General features: G+C 38.8%; 1 protein-coding gene across 6 annotated transcripts in view; it reads right to left on the bottom strand.

Moving 5' to 3' along the window:
• The window catches only part of adgrl2b.1 (adhesion G protein-coupled receptor L2b, tandem duplicate 1), a 144,138-nt gene that overhangs the window by 62,437 nt on the left and 60,814 nt on the right, over positions 1-20,887 (bottom strand). For all 6 annotated transcript variants that reach the window (XM_065262394.2, XM_065262395.2, XM_065262389.2 and 3 more), the window contains exon 5: positions 18,831-19,631. In XM_065262394.2, coding sequence (XP_065118466.1) covers positions 18,831-19,631 — 801 coding nt within the window. The remainder of the gene's footprint in view (positions 1-18,830; positions 19,632-20,887) is intronic.

Here is a 20,887-nt window from a genome sequence, read left to right as displayed (position 1 = left end):
TTTACTCACCCCCATGTCATCCAAGATGTTTTGCTTTGTTCAGTCGAGAAGAAATTAAGTTTTTTTGAGGAAAACATTCCAGGATTTTTCTCCATATAGTGGACTTTATTGGACCTCAACAGTTTACAGTTTCAATGCAGCTTCAAAGGCTCTAAACAATCCCAACCGAGGCATAATCTAGCACTCTTTTATCTAGCAAAACAATCGACATTTTCACAACAACAAAAAAGTACTATTAAATGGTCCGCAAGTGTGAGAAGTTATCTCGTTTTGCAATAGCCGTGTGATGCGCCAGCGCAACCTTGGGTATTGCGCAATCACGTCGTAAGGTCACGCGTAACATGAAGCACACATTTGTGAACCATTTTGAACAATAAACTGACACAAAGACATTAATTGGTATCATCCACGTACAACAACATCAGTACGGCCCTCTTTCTCCACACTTGTACATCATGCATGACCTTTCGACGTGATTATGTTGTATGTAAGGTCATGTTGGCGCATCACAAGGCTAGTGCAAGACGAGAAGTTGTGGTTAAAAAGTAGCTACTTTTACTTTTTTTGGTGAAAATGACGATTGTTTCACTAGATAAGACCTTTATGCCTTGGTTGGGATCATTAAGAGTCCTTTGAAGCGGCATTAAAACTGCAAACCATTGAGGTCCACTAAAGTCCACAATATGGAGAAAAATCCTGTGTTTTCCTTAAAAAACGTAATTTCTTTTTGACTGAACAAAGAAAGACATAAACATCTTGGATGACATGGGGGTGAGTAATTAAAAAGAAAAGATTCTTTATGAAAGTGAAATTATCCTTGGTCTAGTAAGTCATGCCATATTTTTGCAATATTCACAAAATTTGAGTTTAAGAGGATGTCATATGGGTGCAGTAAGACGCACTGAGAATTCTGGGAAATGTGCAAAACTGCGACTGCTGTTGTGTATTGGCGGCTCGGATCTCATGAGCGTTCCTGCGGAAGAAACTATCAGGATTGTTTTCCAGACGGCCAATTTAACGCTGGCGAATGTGCTTGGCATAGAAGCAATATCAGATATCTGACATCCCATCATCAGATTTAGGTCTTATAAATCAACAAACACACAGACACTGGGCCAGTTTCCAAACCACCAATCTAAAACCTTTCTGCATCAAGCAAAATCGGTTCTTTACGATCTCATCTTTCCTGACTGTCCCCCATCTGAAGAAATACCCAACGAGAGGCTCGAAAAGGAAAAAAAAACGTACATCGAGAACTTTAATTCAACGGCACTGTCACGACAGCTTAAACAAAAGCACAAACAGTCCTGCTTGTGGCACCGTGACACACTATTTGCTGTCTTTTCAAGTTACAGACACACCATAATTAAATAAGTGCAAGTCATTTGCTTGCTTATTTGTTGACCATTCACTCCCATTTAGTCACACTTCTTTACAATTCACTATAGCGTTTCAGCTATACTGTATCAGGAGCATCTTTAAGGCCTGTTTACGATAAGCAAAGTCGTAGTAGTGGCTTAGGTCATGTAAACTAGAGCTGAAATTTTGTACAGGAAAGAGATTTGAGCTTTCAAATTGATGAACATTTGTGGAAAAAAATGTCAATATGTACACTTTTCATTAGGGATGCACCGATACCACTTTTTTGGAATACGAGTACGAGTACGAGTACTTGCATTTCAGTACTTGCCGATACCGATACAGAGTACTTAATAAAAAACATGATTTAAATTTACAGGTAACAGCTTTAGTCATATAATTTAACAAAAAAACAAGGGACTAGTTTTCCAGTTTGTTGTAAACTCTGCCTCTTTGTACAACACAAGAGGCATTAACCCCTTACACGCCGCTCAAACATAGACGTTTCTCAGACCGTGGTATCGATCCCCGGTATCGGGGGACTTTTAACGAGTACTTTAGAAAATGTGGTATCGGGGCCGATACCAGTATCGGTATCGGTGCATCCCTACTTTTCATATTGCTGTATAGTACACATAAAATTGTATGTAGACATCACAGTCATCCTAAGTCGAAGTACACTAAATTATGTTTGCCGATACCTCACATTCGATTTGTTTAGAGCTATAGTAATCGATTTATCTGTATTCAGACACAAAGTTTTCATCATCTGTCTTTTCGCTGCCACTACATTTCTGCTGATGCCACTGCAATCTGCCAAACAGACAGACATTATTGTCAGTAAACAAAAATGTTCAGATGGATGATACGTGAACATGTGGAGAGTGTCAAAAAAGGTACTTCATATAAATACTTTACATGTGGTTTCGATGCATACAATCCATGCCAATTTATTGTTATACCACTTATAGCCAACTGTTAAAATGATCTATATAAAACCATGTATGCTTTTTATATTGACAAACTTAATTGGGCAAAATTAACTTTACTTGGGATTAAGAGCTTTGTGTAACGAAATGGCATATCGTCCACCAGTCCTGACCTTGTTAGTCTCTCAAAAAAAAAAAACAAAAAAAAACTGCAGGCCTTTCAAATCTTCTCAACATCTTAAAGCGCCAACTGCATTCATCTCGTGTCTATCTAAACGTTGCTCTTCAGCCACAAAGCTTGCGGTGGACGAGCGAGAGAGAAAATAAATACAGAGGTAAACTGCTTGTCAATGGCCAAGTCTGCCTCCACGCTTTATTTTGACATCTCCTAACTCATGCCTCTGCAATTTTCTTTTGATTATGCCGGGCAATTTCACCGGCTGGCGGGATGAGGAATCGCAGAGCATTGTCCATAAGCACTCTAAGGAAAAGGAGCCTCAATTAGCTGTCATTTCATGAGTCGGTGAGAAATCACAACGCAAGGACGTGCGGCCTATCAAAAGACAAGACCACTCAGAATAACATGAGTCCAAAGTGAAGAGCAATGTTAGGTGGTCTGCTTAAAAAAGGGATTTTGAGGAAAGTGCTGAGACTACAAATGATCAAAAGGATTCCGAGACATAACTAACATTGGTTTATGAGAATTGGAAATCAATCACGGGCATACCGATGCAACATCTTGGTTAGGGTTACAAAATTCTGGGAATTTTCAAGGCTGGGATTAATGGGAATAAACAGGAATAAACTGGGAATTTTAAAAAAAATGCAAAGTTGCCTATAACAGGGAAATTAAATGTAATAATAAAAAAAAATCTTGCCGCATAATTTTGTTTAAAACAACAAGATTTATGCAAGTTCTGTTGATTTCTAAATCAGTAAATTAAATATCTAAATGCAACTAAACTAGTATGATTATAATAACTATAATAATGTTTATTATGCTGTTACTCAATTAAATAATTCATAAAAGTTCTACTTACAATTAAATCAGTCAAGATATGTTTATTTATGTTTGTATATGATATAGTTTATATAAATTTCCACATTATTCCAATATATTCTTGTAAATTCCCAATAAGTTTCCAATTTGCAATATTTCCCAAGGTTAAATTCCCATGAAAAGTTTACGGAAATTTACCAGACACTTTCCGTCCCTTTGCAACCAACAAGCAAATCTAATGGCAGCACCCGGGAGCGACGTAAACCCGAGGACCTTATGGGCACCACGGCGGTCAGCGTAAAGCCTGGTTCACTCATTGTGCACATTTACAGTCATATTGTGTTTTATTTCGAGTCAACTGGACTACAGTGTTTTGCACAGCTATTATTTGCACAGAGTTTATTTAAACAGAAAAATTTTGTATGCAATGCCAAATGCTATGCAAGTTTATGGAGCCCATTCTTGTGGCCGATTTCCGTGGCCTCAAGTCACATGTCCATGACCACAATGTCAATATAGCAGCCACATTTTTATCAAAGATTTTTAAATCCAGTACCCAAATTTAATGAAATAATCATAACAGACCTAAAGCATGCACCGTTAGGACAAACAATACATTTGGCATCCTAAAATAGTGACTCATCTAACTCTTAGATGACATATATCCCTTCTCCAAATACCAACTGAAACCTCAAGTAGAATTAGTAAATAACAAGTTTTAGTCCAAAACTGCTATGTAACGTAAACTTAGAAAAATCTATTTAAACAAAAAGTTTTTAAATTGAAACAATGCTTCTACTCCTTTTTGCCTAAAACATTTCTTTGCTAGGCAATATGCAGGAGTTGCCAAATGCAAATGCGTTGTTTATCCAAAGCTTCCTCCAGCTGGAGTCCTCTGATGGCCGTTTGGAGGCGGTTTATTACACGCTGGTTGTGTCACAACAAAATAATAATGTAGGATCAGCATGTGTGTGCGCAGTCTGGAAGTACCACATTAGAGATACTTTTCCTTTGAAACCTCGAACATCTCCAAGTGCAGTTTGCTGTCTTTCAAAATTGTGAGGTATCAAAATGAAAGTAAAGATCCACAAAATGTTTATAGGCTAATAAAAGTCAATACGAGGCAATACGTGTCGCTGCTATATGTGATTGCTCTTTGTTTGGTGCTTGAACATTAGCAATCTGCTGTTAAGACATCTCCTGTAAAAGTTCCCCACACAGAGTCTGCTCCCTCCAGGGTTGCCAGCCCCAAGTTAAATTTCCAGGCCAATGAAAACTCTCATAATCCACACAAAAGAAAAACTATCCCAATTCTTCCCGTCTCCAATTGCATTTAACGATTTGTATAAATATATATTTTAGGAAATGGATAAATTTAAAAACAATTTTTTTGGAGGACGCCGCACGTTATAAAAGTACCCTGAAATAATGCAACCCGCAGCTTCATAATTCTTCTAACAACTGCATTTCCAAAATAGCCCAGTTGTGCAAGGAAACCACGATCTTGGCAACACTGCCGCCCTCAGCTTAAACAATTATCAAATGCAACTTATTCATATTTGAGTTTCTACATATGCCTTGCTTGCATTTATTGAATATGTTGGCAAGTTTGATAATGCAATTACAAATCAAATTGCAAGCTCAAATTATTTACCATACAGAATTCTGCAGATTTGTAAAAGGTCTCCAGATAGTGTCTGGCCTTGATCAGCTGTGGGTTTAGTCTTACATTTCCATCTTTTTATAAAGTCCAGATAGAAAATCTTTTTAATTCTTAAGGTCTACAGAAGCAATCGGGCCGACAAAATGACTGTAAGTCATAGGATACACTAATAAATAATGAACTTTATTGATTTTATATTGGATTGCAATGCCATCAATATGTATGAGATCGACTTTTATGTTGGTGCAAATAAATGTTTCGCATAGTGATGCACCAAAATAAAAATTCTGTGCTGAAAGCGCTACCAAAAATTCTGGATGCACAAGGCCAAACATTTAAAAAAAAAAATTATTATGAAATTGTATTAATTTAAGCCTCTTTAGTTGCATTAATTTAATGAGTCCGAGTTGGACTCCAAACAATAACAAAGCAATAAATAATCAAACTTAAAAAAAAAACTTGGATGAAAATTGGATAAATATAAAAAAATATTTAACTTTATTTAGTTACACTGTAAAAAGTAAAAGTTGTATCTACTTTTTTTTTTTTTTTTTTTTTGAAGAAACTTTGGATGAAAATAAAAATATTAGTTACTTTTAGTTCTAACTACTTAAAAAATTCTTCAATTGGTAGCACTTCAAATATTTTTATTTCAACTTTATTTAAGTTTAATTGTGAACATCAAAAAAATTACATTTGTACTTAAAGTGAGAATATTTAAGTTAAAAAATGTAAATTGTTTAGGTATTACCAATTGAAGTCATTTTTTAAGTACTGTAAATCCAACTTGTCACTTCTTTTATTTCTCTTTGCTGTGTAGTGTTGTGATAAGGAAATATGAGAAGCGAAGTGCCATTTATTTTCATATATTTAGTTTAAATTTACTTTCAAAATTTCGGTGCATATTTTTGAAATTTTTAAAAATGTTCAAAAAAAATCAAATTTAAATGTTGTTGTACAGACATTTCTTTGTTGTATTTAATTTATATAATATTTTTATTCGATTTATTAATTCCAATTTACTATAATTGGAGAGATTTGTTGCATTAAAGAGCTCACTTCCAGTGTAGACAATGTTACAGTATCACATGTAACAACATTAATTATGTTTTAAAACAGATATTAATTGTAAACTTAACCACGAAGCCCACATGCTTGCTTCTTTTGATTCATTAAAACTAATCTTGTGAATTGCAACAAAGAACTCTTAAGAGTTAAATCATAAAATAGTTATGAAAGTGCTTGGTGAGCCATCGATTTATTACTTTGAACGTCTTCGGGAACCCCTGGTGTGGATGAAAACATGACTCTAGGCCAGCATAACAACTGAGATTAAAAATTTTCTATTTGTCTTCTCCCACTGACTATATTTGTCCATACACATTCAACACTTCAAACTCAATAGTTTCTTTTGAAATCTTGCATAGACTGTCATTTTGTAGTCGACGCAGATCCTAACAATTCTCAAGGGAAAACTCATCAGTGAGTTTTCAGCTGCAACTATTGATTAAATGACTGAATATCTCTTGCTGTTGTTGACTGAGAGTCAATTTCCCTGACATCTGCAGCAGTAATCGATGTGCGATTGAGATAGATGAGTACTCTATCAGGTCATCCGAGAAAACCTACACCTTCCCAAAACTTCAGTCCAGAGCAGAAGATCCACTACAACTACACTCTTGTGTTCAAACCTTAACAAAATCACCGTTAACAAGAAACAATGACGTTTATTAACCCTTTAATCCCTCAGAACACAATGACTTTAAAAAAAATAAAATAATGATTAAAAACTAGATTGAATTGCAATTGGAGCTTTTCTTTTTGTGTCCAGATTTTTAAGAGGCCTATTTCTGCCTCCACCACTGTTTAGTGCGTAAAAAAATTGAAAGTTTAGTTTTGTGTTTACATGAAACTATCGCATGCGTGCGTGAAACTATCGTGTGCGCACGTGAAAGCGAAAGTTTCATGTGGGCACGTGAAAGTTTCACATGCGCACGCGAAAGTTTCACATGCACACGCGAAACTAAACTTTATTTAATTTTTGATCTATGTCCCCTTAGGGCCTCCGTAAATTGAAGACCTACTACAATGAAAAAAGTTTTTAAGACTTTTTAAGGCCTTAAATTTAACTTAAAGATTTTTTGTCTTTTTAAGATGCCGCGGGAACCTGATGAATGCAGTATCAACGGGATTGCAAAATTCATATCATGAAGCAACATAATATTGGTAATCACTTTCATACCGGTTTATCGCCCACCCTTACTTTGCATGAGAAAAGTGTCAGGGACAATAGCCATAAATTTAAATGCAACCTTTCAGATGTTTTAGAAACACTTATTCACTTAGACTTTTTTGTTTTAGAAACACTTATTCACTTACACTTTTTTTGTTTTAGAAACACTTATTCACTTACACTTTTTTATTCACTTAAACTTTCTTTATTCAAAACTATAGAATAGTGCAAATATAACTAAAGTAACTATGTATAAAGCAACTTAAATAAATCTAAACTATTTGGTATGTAATCTTTACTCTTTGTCTAGAGTTTTCAGACATGTGCTCTTATCATTTTATCAAAAAGCATCTTCATGTCTAACCTTGAGATGTTTTTCAAGCAGTATTGAAGGAGTTCACGTCTATTCTGGGGTCTTATTGCTGCTTTTTCTTCATTTTTTAATCCAAGTCATTTTTTTCTAGTAAAAGAGTTTAATATGGTTTTTGCCTCCAAAAGTAATTTCAAACATCACATACACCATTTCAGTCGTAAAACATTTGATCGGTATTGTATGTTCCTGCACTTATGTGATTTTTGGGGTGTCTGTGACATGAATAAACACACAATGTCCCTGTAAAGTCAGATATTAAATGTGTTCTCAGTCACACCACAGAAAAATGTGTTATGAATCACTCAACCAAAATTAAATGATGGAAAAATGCTTAGTAAATAAAATAAGTTATCCAAATCTTGTAAAAATAGGCTGCATTTTCTGCTCTCAAACGTTTGGGGTTGTCCGTTGAAAAAAGCACACCCACTCGCGGCAATGTTGCCGCCTCTCTTGACTTTCAAATACAGCTTCAACCTGAATGGATGCTCGCAACTGTGTTTGGGACGGGGCCATGCTCGGTGGCTCCAGTGCGTCATCGAGCCACAATTTTAGGCCCGTCTTAAAAATGCTGAACTCAGAAATTGAAAAAAACAACTTTGCAATTTGTATATTAAAGTTTTTGTGGTGTTTCAGCAATACATTTCCAACATTTATAATGTGTTTAGAAATAATTTTCAAGATTGGCTTTATAGGGACTTTAAAAAGCCAATTTGACTAGCTGTATGTGCCAGTGAAAACCACTTATCCAACACGTCAACTGGCTGGTTTAAAAAAAATCACAAATGTGATGGCCAAAGCAGTTAATTAATTGTATCAAAACAAAACAGATTTATTGCTATGAACAAATATTTAATTTAATTCACATTTATTTATACAGTGCTTTTTTGCAATACTGCATGGACGATTAAAATGGTATTATTGCAAAGTTGTTTTCCTCTTAAAGGAATATTCCACTTTCATGAAAAATCTAATAATTTACTCCAAGATGTTTATGTCTTTCTTTGTTCAGGACACCATTTAAGATTTTTCTCAATGGTTTGCAGTTTCATTGCAGCTTCAAACGAGGCATAATGGTCTTATCTAGCAAAACCATCATCATTTTCGGAAAAAATAAATAAATAAATAACTACAACTTCTCATATTGCACTAGCCGTGTGATGCACCAAGCATTACCTTACGTATTACGTAATCACGTAGAAAGGTCACACATGAAGTATGCAAAACTTCCGAAACTTGCATGTTTACAAGTGTAAACCATTCCAACATTGTATGTGAAATGATACTAAAGGGCAATTTATAGTCGTGCGTAGGTCCTACGGCGTAGCCGCGACGGCGTAGGTTCGTGTCGGTTTTCATTTATACTTTTGCCTCGCCGTCTGCGTCGACGTGCAAACACACGCGAAACCGCTGGTTGGCAGTAATCACGCGTGTAACCACAGTAGCAGCAGAAGTCGTCACAGAAGAAGAAGCTAAGCAAGTTAACCCACAAACGAAGAAGAAACAGCAACTTGTTGTGTATAATTTGAGAAGACCAGCAATGATGGAAGTAAATAAACAGCGACTTATGTTGCAGTTTGAGTTAAATCACTCCTCAACTTGGCTCATCTTTGTTTTCACCGTCTCAAACGGAAATACCTATGACGCAGTTTTTTACCTGACGGGAGGGGTTCTGGTGGACCAATCACAGCGCTTGCGATCCGCGTAGAGCCGACGCGGTGTTAGAAAATTTGTGAGGTGCGCGTCAGGCTACGCAGAGCTACGCACAGGCTACGGATCGGCGTAGGACCTACGCACGACTATAAATCGCCCTTAATAAATGTGTCAGTTAATTGTCCGCAAGTTTGCATTTCACATATGTAACGCGTGACCTTTTAATGTGAAAACGTAATATGTAAGGTCGCAATGCCGCCTTACACGGCTAGTGCAAGACGAGAAGTTGTGGTTTAAAAGTACAAATTTTTTGCCAAAAATGACTATCATTTCGCTAGATAAGAATCTTATGCCTAGGTTGGGATCGTTTAGAGCTCCTTTGAAGCTGCATTAAAACTGTAAACAGTTGAAGTCCATTATAAGGAAAAAACTCCTGGAATGTTTTTTCGCAAAAAAAGTATTTATTTTCAACTGAACAAAGAAATGACATAAAAATCATGGATGACATAGGGTTGAGTAAAGTATTCATTTAAGAGTGAGGCTGATGCGTGATTTCTGAATGAAATATTTTTTTTTTATTACAGTGAAATGCCACCACATCCAAAAGCCAGTTTCATGATAATAAAGAATATTTTGAATGATTGTGTTTGACAAATGCTGCTTTTTTAAATGCACGTTGTAAACGACTCAGACTTGTAATGATTTTAGATTGATAAGGACAGATCAAAGACCCGTGGTACATGCTGTGCATGAAACACAGAATCATACTTGACTTTGATTATATGAAAAATGCAATTCTTTAAAACAGGGGTTTTCAAACTTTATGATTTTTTTTAAATATAAGAACATTTAAAGGTGCAGTGTGTAACTTCTAAAAGGATCTCTTGACAAAATGCAATGTAATTTACATAAATATATTATCTGTGGTGTATAAAGACCTTACATTATGAACTGTATTGTTTTTATTACCTTACAATGAGAAATTTAATCAATATACACCGAGGGTCCCCTTTCATGCAAGTCGCCATTCTGTGCCGCCATGTTTCTACAGAAGCCCTTAAGGGCGCACTCACACTATACAAACCAAACCGCGCTCGGGCGCGTTTGACCCCCAAAGCCTGGTTTGTTTGACTAGTGTGATCGCTATGTTACGTGCACGGGCGCGGATTGGTTAATCGCGTCGCGGCCGGGTTGCAGAGGTGGGCCGGAGCGCGGTTCACTTGGGCTCAAAAGGTGAAGACGTCAGTTGCGCGACCACTCACCTTCATCTGCCTCCGTAAAAACCTTTTGCTGCAAGCAGCGGGGTTACGTGAATGTCCGAGCTGCACACGTGACAGATCAACTAAGCAATATGATGACATGTGAGAGGGCTGTCTGTAATCGCGCACCAAACGACTACGAATAAAAAACACAGATTTATCATTACAGTTCCAGTGTTAAGAGAGCGCTTTACTTCCTGCTTTTTCAAAACAATCGCATCTTAATGACGAAAGCGCACCTGGACTCGGATCGATAAGAACTACAGTGTGAGTGCGTGCACCCGGGGGAGTAGGGAGGGGTGACAATCGCGCTGGGGCATGGTTTGGTTTGGATAATGTGAGTGCGCCCTAACAGACAAACTTTGTTAACCACGTGCCTACGATTATGACATGTTTGTCCTGTGACGGCTACAGTTGCATCTGTATTCGTTTCAAATGTGAGTAGTGAGCCGTGGACTGAGCCGTTGGTTGCAATTCGCAACCTCACCACTAGATGCCGCTAAAATTTACACACTGCACCTTTAAACTTTTATTTAACTTATTTTACTTTTAATTTAAGTAATTTTGCTATTATAAGGAAATCCCATTGTTTCCATATAATTGAATTTAAAGTAGATTTGTACTCTTTTTTTTAATCTTTTTTCTCAGAAAATGTTCTGTGGACCCCTTTAGGACCTTCTGGGAAACTCCCGAGTTTGAAAACCCCTGCTTTAAAATATCTTTAAATATATGAGTAAAAGTGTTACAGGAGTATATGGTATGAGAATGAATGAACAAAATCCCTAAGTATGGGTTATAGTAGTAGCGTTCCTTATGCTTGCCTTAGCAAACACCACTAATTAAACACATTAAACTAATCCTCTTTTTACTTGTACAATCAGAATAAAAATAATTAAACACATTTCTAAACAAACCGCAGCAAAACACGCCATCTCTAACAGCAGCGGTGTTAAAGCTCAGCTGAAACACAAGGGACTTGATCTATTTACTTCTGTCCTGTGGAAGTGTGAAAAGAAACACCTGTTTCACAGAATGTCTTGAGATTTAAGGCTTTAGACCACACTAAACACATGGGCATTACATTTCCACTAATCACCGCTGACTAACAGGTGTCAAACGCTCCATTACCAAATGGCAGCATTACTAGATTGACTGGTGTGTCGCCGAGACTCCGCTAAAAGAGCCAGAGGCAGATAAAAACCTGACGGATCGGTGCCAGGGACTCTATTTAGAAAGTCTCACGTATGCGCTTTAAAGAGCGCAGAGAGGCGAAACGCGGCCTATTAACTACGGGATTGACACTGCCTCCAGGAAAACACTTCGTATGTGAGGCGGGGGTTAGAGAAAACACAGGCCAACAGCGAGAGGGCGGGTGAAAATGCACCAGGACACAATGCTCTCTTTTTCTGCTCGCTAGCTGTTCTCGGGTCTGTTTGCTCCAAATGTTTCTCTTTCTCTGAAAATGTGTCCTGTGTTGAGTCTCAAAACACACAGAAGCACCCTTGTGAGATATTCTCTGAGGACAGCGGCCCTTCAAAACCTTCGCTTGAATTACTCTGTCAACAAAAAAACTAAACTGACCTCATGCACTTTAAGTGATCGTGGTCGTTATGCGCACGATTCCTCCGTGCATGTTATTCTAAGGAAATAAAAATGTTTTTGAAATGTGAAACAACACCTCTTCTTTTCGGCTGATGTCATTGACAGTTGGGAGTTCTGCACAATCCTGGGTCAACGCTCTTACGGTACAGTCACACAGGGTGAAAGCGTTAACGCTTGACGGAAGGCTTGTCTGAAGCGTGGCCAACAGCCAATCACGGTGGCCGCAACACATGCCATAAACGTAATTGGCTGGCTTTGCTAAGGTTATTTGCATAAGGCAATTTGATTGGCTGACGAACGCGTTGCCGCTTGAAAAGTTGAGAAATGTTCAACTTCTGCCACGAGCAACGTCACTGATGCGGCACCAACGGATCCACAACTCCAGTGTTTCCTCTAGGATTTTTTCCAGCTGTGGAAAATGTATTTATAAATGAGTGAACAACACGAATCCAGAAAGAAATTTATCTATTTTTAAAGACAGCCAGTCTGGCAGGACTCTTTATTTTGCGAGCCGCCGCCGTGGGTTTTGTCTAGAAGGGATACAGCAAATGCCGAAAAGTTTAGGATTAGATTTGGAGGTAGGATTATTAGGATGAAAACAGCGGCTCTGGCTAAATGAGATACAAATACATCCTACAATCGTGTGAGATTTTGTGTTTAGAGTTGGGTTTGGGTGAAGGATTATGATAAAACAGTGCTCATACGGCAAGATGTCGTTTGCAGTATCCCTTCTATCCACAACTGCAGGCGTGGCGGGAATGTTTTAGGCGTGGCGGGCCGCCACGGTAGAATGTATATAGCGGAAACACTGAATTCAGTTCGGCAACGCATGACGTCACCCATTAAAATTAAATGGGAAGCGTTACGCTTACACCCGAATGCACCGTTGATGTACAATATCTGTCAGCCAATCAGATGTTAGGCTTTGAAGCTTGTACTGATTTATATCAACCTGTATTTCGCAAAAGTTTAAGAGTTAAATCATATTCATGTCTAATCTTTATATTGGTATGGAATGGCGCATTTTAGGGATGCACTGGATATTCGGCCACCGAAATATTCAGCCACCGAATTCGTCCTCGGTCTCTGTGTGCGCGCGCATTTAAGGGCACTCAGTAGTGCATATGAGAGACGCGTTTCAAAAAACAAGTGAACATAAAATCTTTCTGTTTTTGACAGGGCACATATAAACAAAATTACCTCCACAGTATTATTTTTCTAATAAAAACATTAAGTTTATGTCTTCCAATCCGTGCCTAAAAAACTGTAATGTGATTCGAACCGTCACACCCCTAATAAAGTTAGTACACAGTGATAGCCATAAATGCAATGGTACTAATAATTAGCATAATAATTTCTTTCAGTGTTTCGGTTTTCGGCCTTGGTTTCCTCTTTTTCGGTTCCGGCCAAGAATTTTCAGTTCGGTGCATCCCTAGCGCATTTCCCTGTTTTACTCAAGATTGTCACATTACAGAAGTTTTAAGGCGCCAATAAATTTGAAGTGAAATCAAAGATAGAAGTAGAAAATAGTTTTTTTTTTTCAAACAAAGCCAAAAAAAGAGTAGTTTGAAACAGTTCAACAAAGCAAACTGGTGTGTAAACACCTTCAATCTCCCTTTGGTCCTTAGCCACTGCATAATAGGTGGGTGTGTCCTGTGGCCCCGCCTTCTTTGACATGGGAATCTTTTTTCTGGTTTACTGTATTCAACAGCGTCAGACACAAGCAACATCCAAAACAACAACAAGATACGAGCAGCAAACATGAACACACTTCTGCAACACTATTATCGAAATAAATATTTGAAAAAGGCATTTAATCCCTGAAAAAGAAATTGCAACAAAGGTGAGCGTCAACAACCAGGATTTAGACTAAAACCCCTTTCACACAGCACTTTGGTTCCAGACAATTTCACTTGACACTTGAGCACTTTTTTGAAAGTTCTGGGACGCTCCCATAAAGTGTACCTAGTAACATTGCCGAAAAAGCTTTCTGCGTGAACAAGAGGCAGAAACGATGCCTTATGGATTGTGCTATAGTGGGGACGCGCGTGTTATTGCAACAAGAAGCTATGGTTCAGCTCTTTGACACTGAGATTTAAACGCAGATCAACATTCACGACAAAAAAATGACGGCAAATTGGACTGAAGCAGAGATAAGGGAGCTCGCCACTATCCACACTAAAGCTACAGTATGATCATTCACCAGCATGACAGAACTGCTTATCACGCACTCCTTATGATCTTGTTATAAGCAAAAATACACGCACGTGGTTTCTCGAGAGACAAATAAATTATAATTAGCAACCTTAAGATGATTTGGGAAAAAAGTGCAGGATTTTGAATACATCACATGTTTTACGGGATCTTTATGGTATGTGTGTTAATGCACGCACAGATTACGGAAAATCATTGTCAGTGTGAATAAACCAAAAATATTGAATGGTCCCGGACTAGGGATTCATAACGATTAATCGCGATTAATCTATAGCAGAATAAAAGTTTTTGTTTACATCATATATGTATGTAAATTAAATTGTATATAATAATTATGTATATATAAATATGGAAAAATGCATGTATAATTTTAAGAAAAAAATATATTTATATATTAAGTATTTATATTTATATATAATATAAATTATACATAAATACACAAATGTGCACACATGCAAAATTCTTAAATATATACATGCATGTGTGCGCATTTATCTATACAAAGTTATTATACACAGTTCACACACATATATGATGATGTAAACAAAAACTTTTATTCTGCTATAGATTAATCGCGATTAATCTTTATGCATCCCTATCCCGGACAAATCCAGGATTCGCTTTCCCTAATCTCCATGTCAAAAGGGCTTAAGTATTTTTTCTTAATAAAGTTTGATATTCAGCATCAAATGGGCGTTAAGACTGTTTGAAAACAATATACCATCGCTCAGCTCCATTTTGCCCCCTGTATGCTGTATATCAAGGCCTTAATAGCTTCAAATAAATGCCTGATAAGCACCACAATGGGCATTATGAATTTATCAAAGCATTTTCCTCTTATTTTCAACCTGACTTCATGCATTCAACTGAAATAAATCAAAAACCTCATTTTCTGTGCTAGCTGAAGCCTCTCCACACCTGCGAGAGTCATTAATTTTACGCTTTTACGGCATGTCATCTTTAACGCTCAGATCAATGGCGGTTCGGTGGAAAAATTAATTTTCTCCCTCGTGCCTTGCTTTACCTCGAAAAGTTCCTTGCAATTATTGCCTCTTCTGATTCTCTGTCTTTATACCTTGTTGAACAAAGACTCGCCGGGCTTTGTGCATCCCTGACAATGCCTTTTAAGCGTCAATATAAGTGTCAGGGTTTAGGTATGCGTTTTATTACTGCTTCTTAGTACCTTCCCTTTGAAGAATGAGCCATCAAGGAGATTTAAAAAAAATGCATTTGATTCCTTTTGGCTTTATCCTACCTACTGTATCCCCAGTACAATAACGTATTGATACCATTTCCGTCTATGATTTGAAATGCTGTTGACAATACTATTTTACGCATGCAATCATTCTGCTACCATCAGGAATCGAACTAATTTTATGCTGGAATGCTGTATTGACCAGATTCATCCCATTATTGCAAAAATCCCAAAAGTATATCTAAATCTGGTATGGGCATTCCTGGTCCTGGAGGGCCACTGTCCTGCAAAGTTTAGCTTCAATCCTAACCAAACACACCTGAAAAATCTAATCAAAGGCTGCAGGATGATTTGGAAATGACATTTGTGTTTGTGTTTGATTAGGGTTGAAGCTAAACTTTGCAGGACAGCGGCCATCCAGGACCAGGAATGCCCCCCTTTGATCTAAATGAAGCTCATTTAAACTAATGTGGTTGATCAGTTTGTCAAACACATTTATTTGCATTGCATTTACGGTTATAAATTTGTAATTTATGACTGCATTAAACAATGTACTCAAAATGGCACTGTCTCCAAGGAGTGTAGCAATTTGAAGCAACAAAGTAACCAGAGGTCATTAATTTTCAATAAGAGTTGGCAATTTCAAGCGCCGTTAACAACAGCATCTGTTGGCATTGTGAGGTGGAAGTGTCTAGCAATATAACAAAGTTAGGAAAAGTTAAACAAATTAAAAGTTCATTTGTTTAAAACGTCACATAACTCAGCTGTTGCATGCATTTCACAGTGCAGCACCCATACACTAAAGTCTACAGTATATTTATGCATAAACAGCCTATTGCGAAACATTAAATGTTGTGTCATTGCCAAATGAATGAATGTCAATGCAAATGGTTAAATTGTACAAAAATATTGTCTCTACTATATCACAAGCACACAACACTAAGCTCTTCCCAAATGAAGACACGGTCTGAACTGAAACACACTATAAAGAGGATTTAACGCTAACAAGATTATTATATCTCCAATACATCAATGCACTTATTCAAGAAACACCATTTATGCAGCATAAGCTGAGAGCATTTAATGTCTTCCCTTTGAAAAGAACCAAAATCTTGTCTGTCTACGTTGGCTCGCTCTCCAACTTGTGAATGAACCAGAATAGAGGACTTTACGCACTAAGCACTATTCAAGCCCATTTTCCATACAACGGCCTACATGAGTTGCATGCTTTTCAATGCACACAAATTCCCCTTATAACTCAGATGAGTTTTATGTCGGTTTTTCCCCTCAAGGAATTAAGGGAACAGCACAAAAGCATTATAATGCCGCCAGCTGTAAACGCACACTGTTCCTGGATTAACGCATTTCTTCTAGGTGTGAGTGGTACAACCGTGTCTCTGGTACACTTTTTAAAGGCTGGAAATTGCCCTTACATGTAATTACGCAAAGTACAACTCGCAGTCAGGCTTAATAGGTAGCTCATAAAGTCCGGTAATGAGATTTAATCGCTCCCATTGATGCATCTCGTTCGAGTTTCGGTTCGTGTAAATTCTACAGATGCTTCACGGGCAGGTATTGCTTAGGGACTTTACCGCGAGCCTGGTGAATCTTAATGGACGCAATTAATTTTATCTATGCGCTCAGACGCGTCTCTGTTTCGACAAAAGAGACATTATTTCAGTGCCATTAGATTCTCTTTTTCGAAGCAGTTATTTTATTGCGGTCTATATCGAGAGCCGAAATAAAAAATTATTGCGTTATATCGAAGCATTTAAAGCTATTTAAGATGCATTAGGAAATTAACTGCCACTGAATGCTGACAAACGAGCGTGTTGTGTACGTTCAGCACACGGCTGCGTTGCTCCGATTACGAAACTCTAATAATGATGTTTTCATCATAAAACAGACCAGATGTCCTCTGGTTTTCTAACTGTGCCCGACTAAGAAAGACCATAACTGGAAAAACCTGCTGCTAACATTCAACAAAATCGCGGAAGGTGTCAGAAAAGATGAATATTTAAGCTTCGTTGGCAGTGAGCCACAATCCTGAGTCGCTACACTGCCGTGATCACCCACGGATGGCAATTATGATAATTCAGTTGTTAATCACATTTACATACATGTGAGCGCCAGAGCAAAAATGGGCTCAATGCATGCATTCCCCCTCATGCATGGCGGGCCAATTAAAATTCTGCTGTCTACATCGACTTAATTGTGGCTCAGCAGGGGGAAATTCAAGGCTCGACCTCTGCGAGCACACTGGCGGAGGACAGACAAAAGCAGACAGAAACAAACAGGACCATGGTGAAAAGGGGTCACCGCTGCTAAAGGACGACAGGCACCGGCGCAAACGCTTTTTTGTTCAAAGAGGTAGGTGTGGATAATTACACTTATTCTCCTCCCGCTGATAGAAGAGAGCTGTCTAGTGACACATCTGGTGCCACTCAGCTCCTAAGAGATGAATTTCAAATCCGGCCTGTCTAGCTAATGGCCCTTGATGATTGATCTCTCCTTCTGTGGCGAGTCATTTCTCGAGCCTTGTCGCAGGCAATGATACATGTGCCTTGCCATGCAAAAGCTATACATTTCCCTTTACGCTTGCCAAATGAGGTTGAGTTGGTCTAAATTTATTGCAAATTGTATTCTGAAAGAAACTGATCAGGTAGCAACAGCAGTAAGTTGAAACGAGTAGTGTCATATCTGTGATTCTTGTATATGCCGAGCATTTGCCAAGGGGTGAGGTTAATAGGGTTACGGATGTAGATGGGATTCATTCTTCGAACCCTTGTCGCAGCCAATGATGCTTTCAAAATGTGCAAAATGTGTGGACATCGCAAATGTCTTGGCAAATTGTATCTGATAAGAAGCTATGGCGACAATTTCTATAAGTATTGTCACCTCTAGGCTTTTTACGTATGCTGTGCATTTGGCAAACACGGCAATGGCGCTTTTCTTCCTGCCGTTGGTGGTCTGAGCTCAGGGGTGAGGTTAATAGGGTTATGGCCATAATAGATGGGAATAGGACTGCAAGAGCAGCCGCCTGATGAGTCTTTTTAGAGAGAGCCGTTGAGGGGCTCACTATGATAATCAACCTTCACAGGCAGTCATCGCGGCAATCACACATAACAGTAATGTAAATCATCTCTGGCGCCTGAGCCTGGCATTTTTGTTTAGAGGTGGACTCTCTCTAGGTGACTGAGGAAGAAAAGCTCGCTTCAATCTCACAGCTGTATCACTACTCGAAATGAAAATTCAGTCATCCGTAACATCCCGCACTCCAGGCGTATTAGGTGCATGCTTTAAAAAACACACTGCTCTATAAAACCAAACAGAAAGACCATAATGACTCTTACCTTCGGCTGGATCAGGCGGCCCGAATTCAAGATTGTACCGCAGAATGTAAAAATTATTCCACACGTATAGCTGGTTATCCCTCGGGTTGTAATCCACAGCAGCTATGTACTGATACTGGTTGGGAAAGAGGATGTCAGTGTGCTCCCCCTGGCCAAGTTTGGTGTTGTACACGTAGTCGATTTGGCTCTTACTGGCCTCGCTTTCGTTCTCCTCGTACGTGGACCGAACCACGTGCAGCACGCCACATACCATGAAGGCGTTGGAGGCCGAGCGCTTGTCGTAGGCGGTTTCCCACGTGGCTTCGAAACGTAGAGTATACGGATTGAGTTGGCTGAGAACGATGCGGCCGTTGTTCTGCTCGGTGGCGTAGATGACCCACAGTCCTCGCTCATCCACCGCCAAGTCAATGTCAGTTTTGCCCCCCCAGCGATACGGCGAGGTGTCGTGGTAGTTAGCATTGGCAACAATGGCCTCCCCGCTCTTTATCCTTGTCCTTAGGTCAAATTTGACAATGTTTCGCGTGCGTTCCTTGTTGAAGAAAATAGCTCCGTCGTAGGCCACGAATCCAGTTCCATCCACACGGTGTGGAAGCTTGTAGGTAGTCATCTGTCGACCGCTCCGTAAGTCATCGAGTGAGGCGTACTCGATGAGCGTGTCAGTGCGATACGGAGTCCACGGCATGAAGTAGATCTTGTCCCCGGCCTGCAGGGGGTCTTTGCACCAGGCTCCGGATTGCTGTTCAGCCTCAAAGACAAAGGCTGGATCCCCGACTGCTTTCAGAGTCCCGGGACAAATGAAAACTGGAAAAAGGTCGGGAAGCAAGAGCAAGAGTTAGAAAATCAACTAACAATGTGTTGACTTCAACACATTCTTTAAATCCAATGTATGAATAAGTAAAACAAACACCTCTGAAGCTAATAAATCACAATCTCATTTTGGCAGTGTCAAAACTGGTGTTGCGTGCATAGTCGAAAGAAAACACAAGAGGTTAAGTGTGGATTGGTTTTGAGTTGGCCTTGCTCCCTGAGATAGTTCTCAAACACTTTTAACTGAGAGGAACAGACAGAAAGGAAGAAGGGAAACCAAACAAACAGCAAAAAAGCCCTGCAAATGAAAAGAGATGAGATAGACAACGCTAATGGAAAGGGACGATTCGTTTTGGAATTGCTACCTAAAATGCCACAATTTTTTAATGCCAATATTACGTGGCGGGCTTGTTGGATTTGTTGCAAAACCCATACCTCTGAAAGTGAACACATACATGGTTTATGTCTGAGGAAAGAACAGACGACGATGAGAGGCGAGAGGACACAGAGGTCAAGGACGGGGGGACATGATGACAATGCTGTTCAGGACAGATTACACCCAAAGGGAGCATCTTTACTAAAGGAATACAAGCTAGTATAGGAAAAAGAGGGCCTTGGCGAACGCACCCCCTGTCCGAATGTTAAACCTGTTCGATATGTCTCCAGAGTCTGTGATGAACAGCATATCACATGCAGATGGCTACAGGTAGGTGGCCTCTCTCTCCCATCAATATCACATGACCAAAGGTGCCATGGAAGGAAAAAGCCAAATAAAAGTATGCCAGAATTTACTGCAGATCGATGTAACCAATCGTGTCAATCTCATTTAAAGGTGAAGTGTATAATTTAATGTATCACTTGCGTCACTGAATGGAATTGCAATTATTCAAATGGGTTTCCACTGTCTCAACATTCCCACCCAATGTATCAGATTCCAGTCAGGAAAGCAGCATGGTGATTACACTTTTGGGATCAATCAACCATGGAATTCTGCACATTCCACTGGGACAGGAGAAGGAGAACATATTTTAAAATTTTAATATAAATTACACACATCACCTTTAAATTTTGACATTGAGTTGTTTTTGTCTGAGGCTTAAGATCCTTCAGGTTCTTCAAGTTGGACAACCCAAGACTGTAGACAATATCAATACAGGTGCGAAAATAACAACCCAAGAACATTTTTCGGGGTGTTAGTTTGGGAGATCTTGTGGATCTGGATATCATGTAGGGAGATAAGGGTGGGGAGG

The sequence above is a fragment of the Paramisgurnus dabryanus genome, chromosome 6, assembly GCF_030506205.2.
Source record: "Paramisgurnus dabryanus chromosome 6, PD_genome_1.1, whole genome shotgun sequence".
Classification (NCBI taxonomy): Eukaryota; Metazoa; Chordata; class Actinopteri; order Cypriniformes; family Cobitidae; genus Paramisgurnus; species Paramisgurnus dabryanus.
The sequence above is the reverse complement of the archived record's forward strand: the minus strand, read 5'-3'. Positions and strand labels throughout refer to the sequence as shown.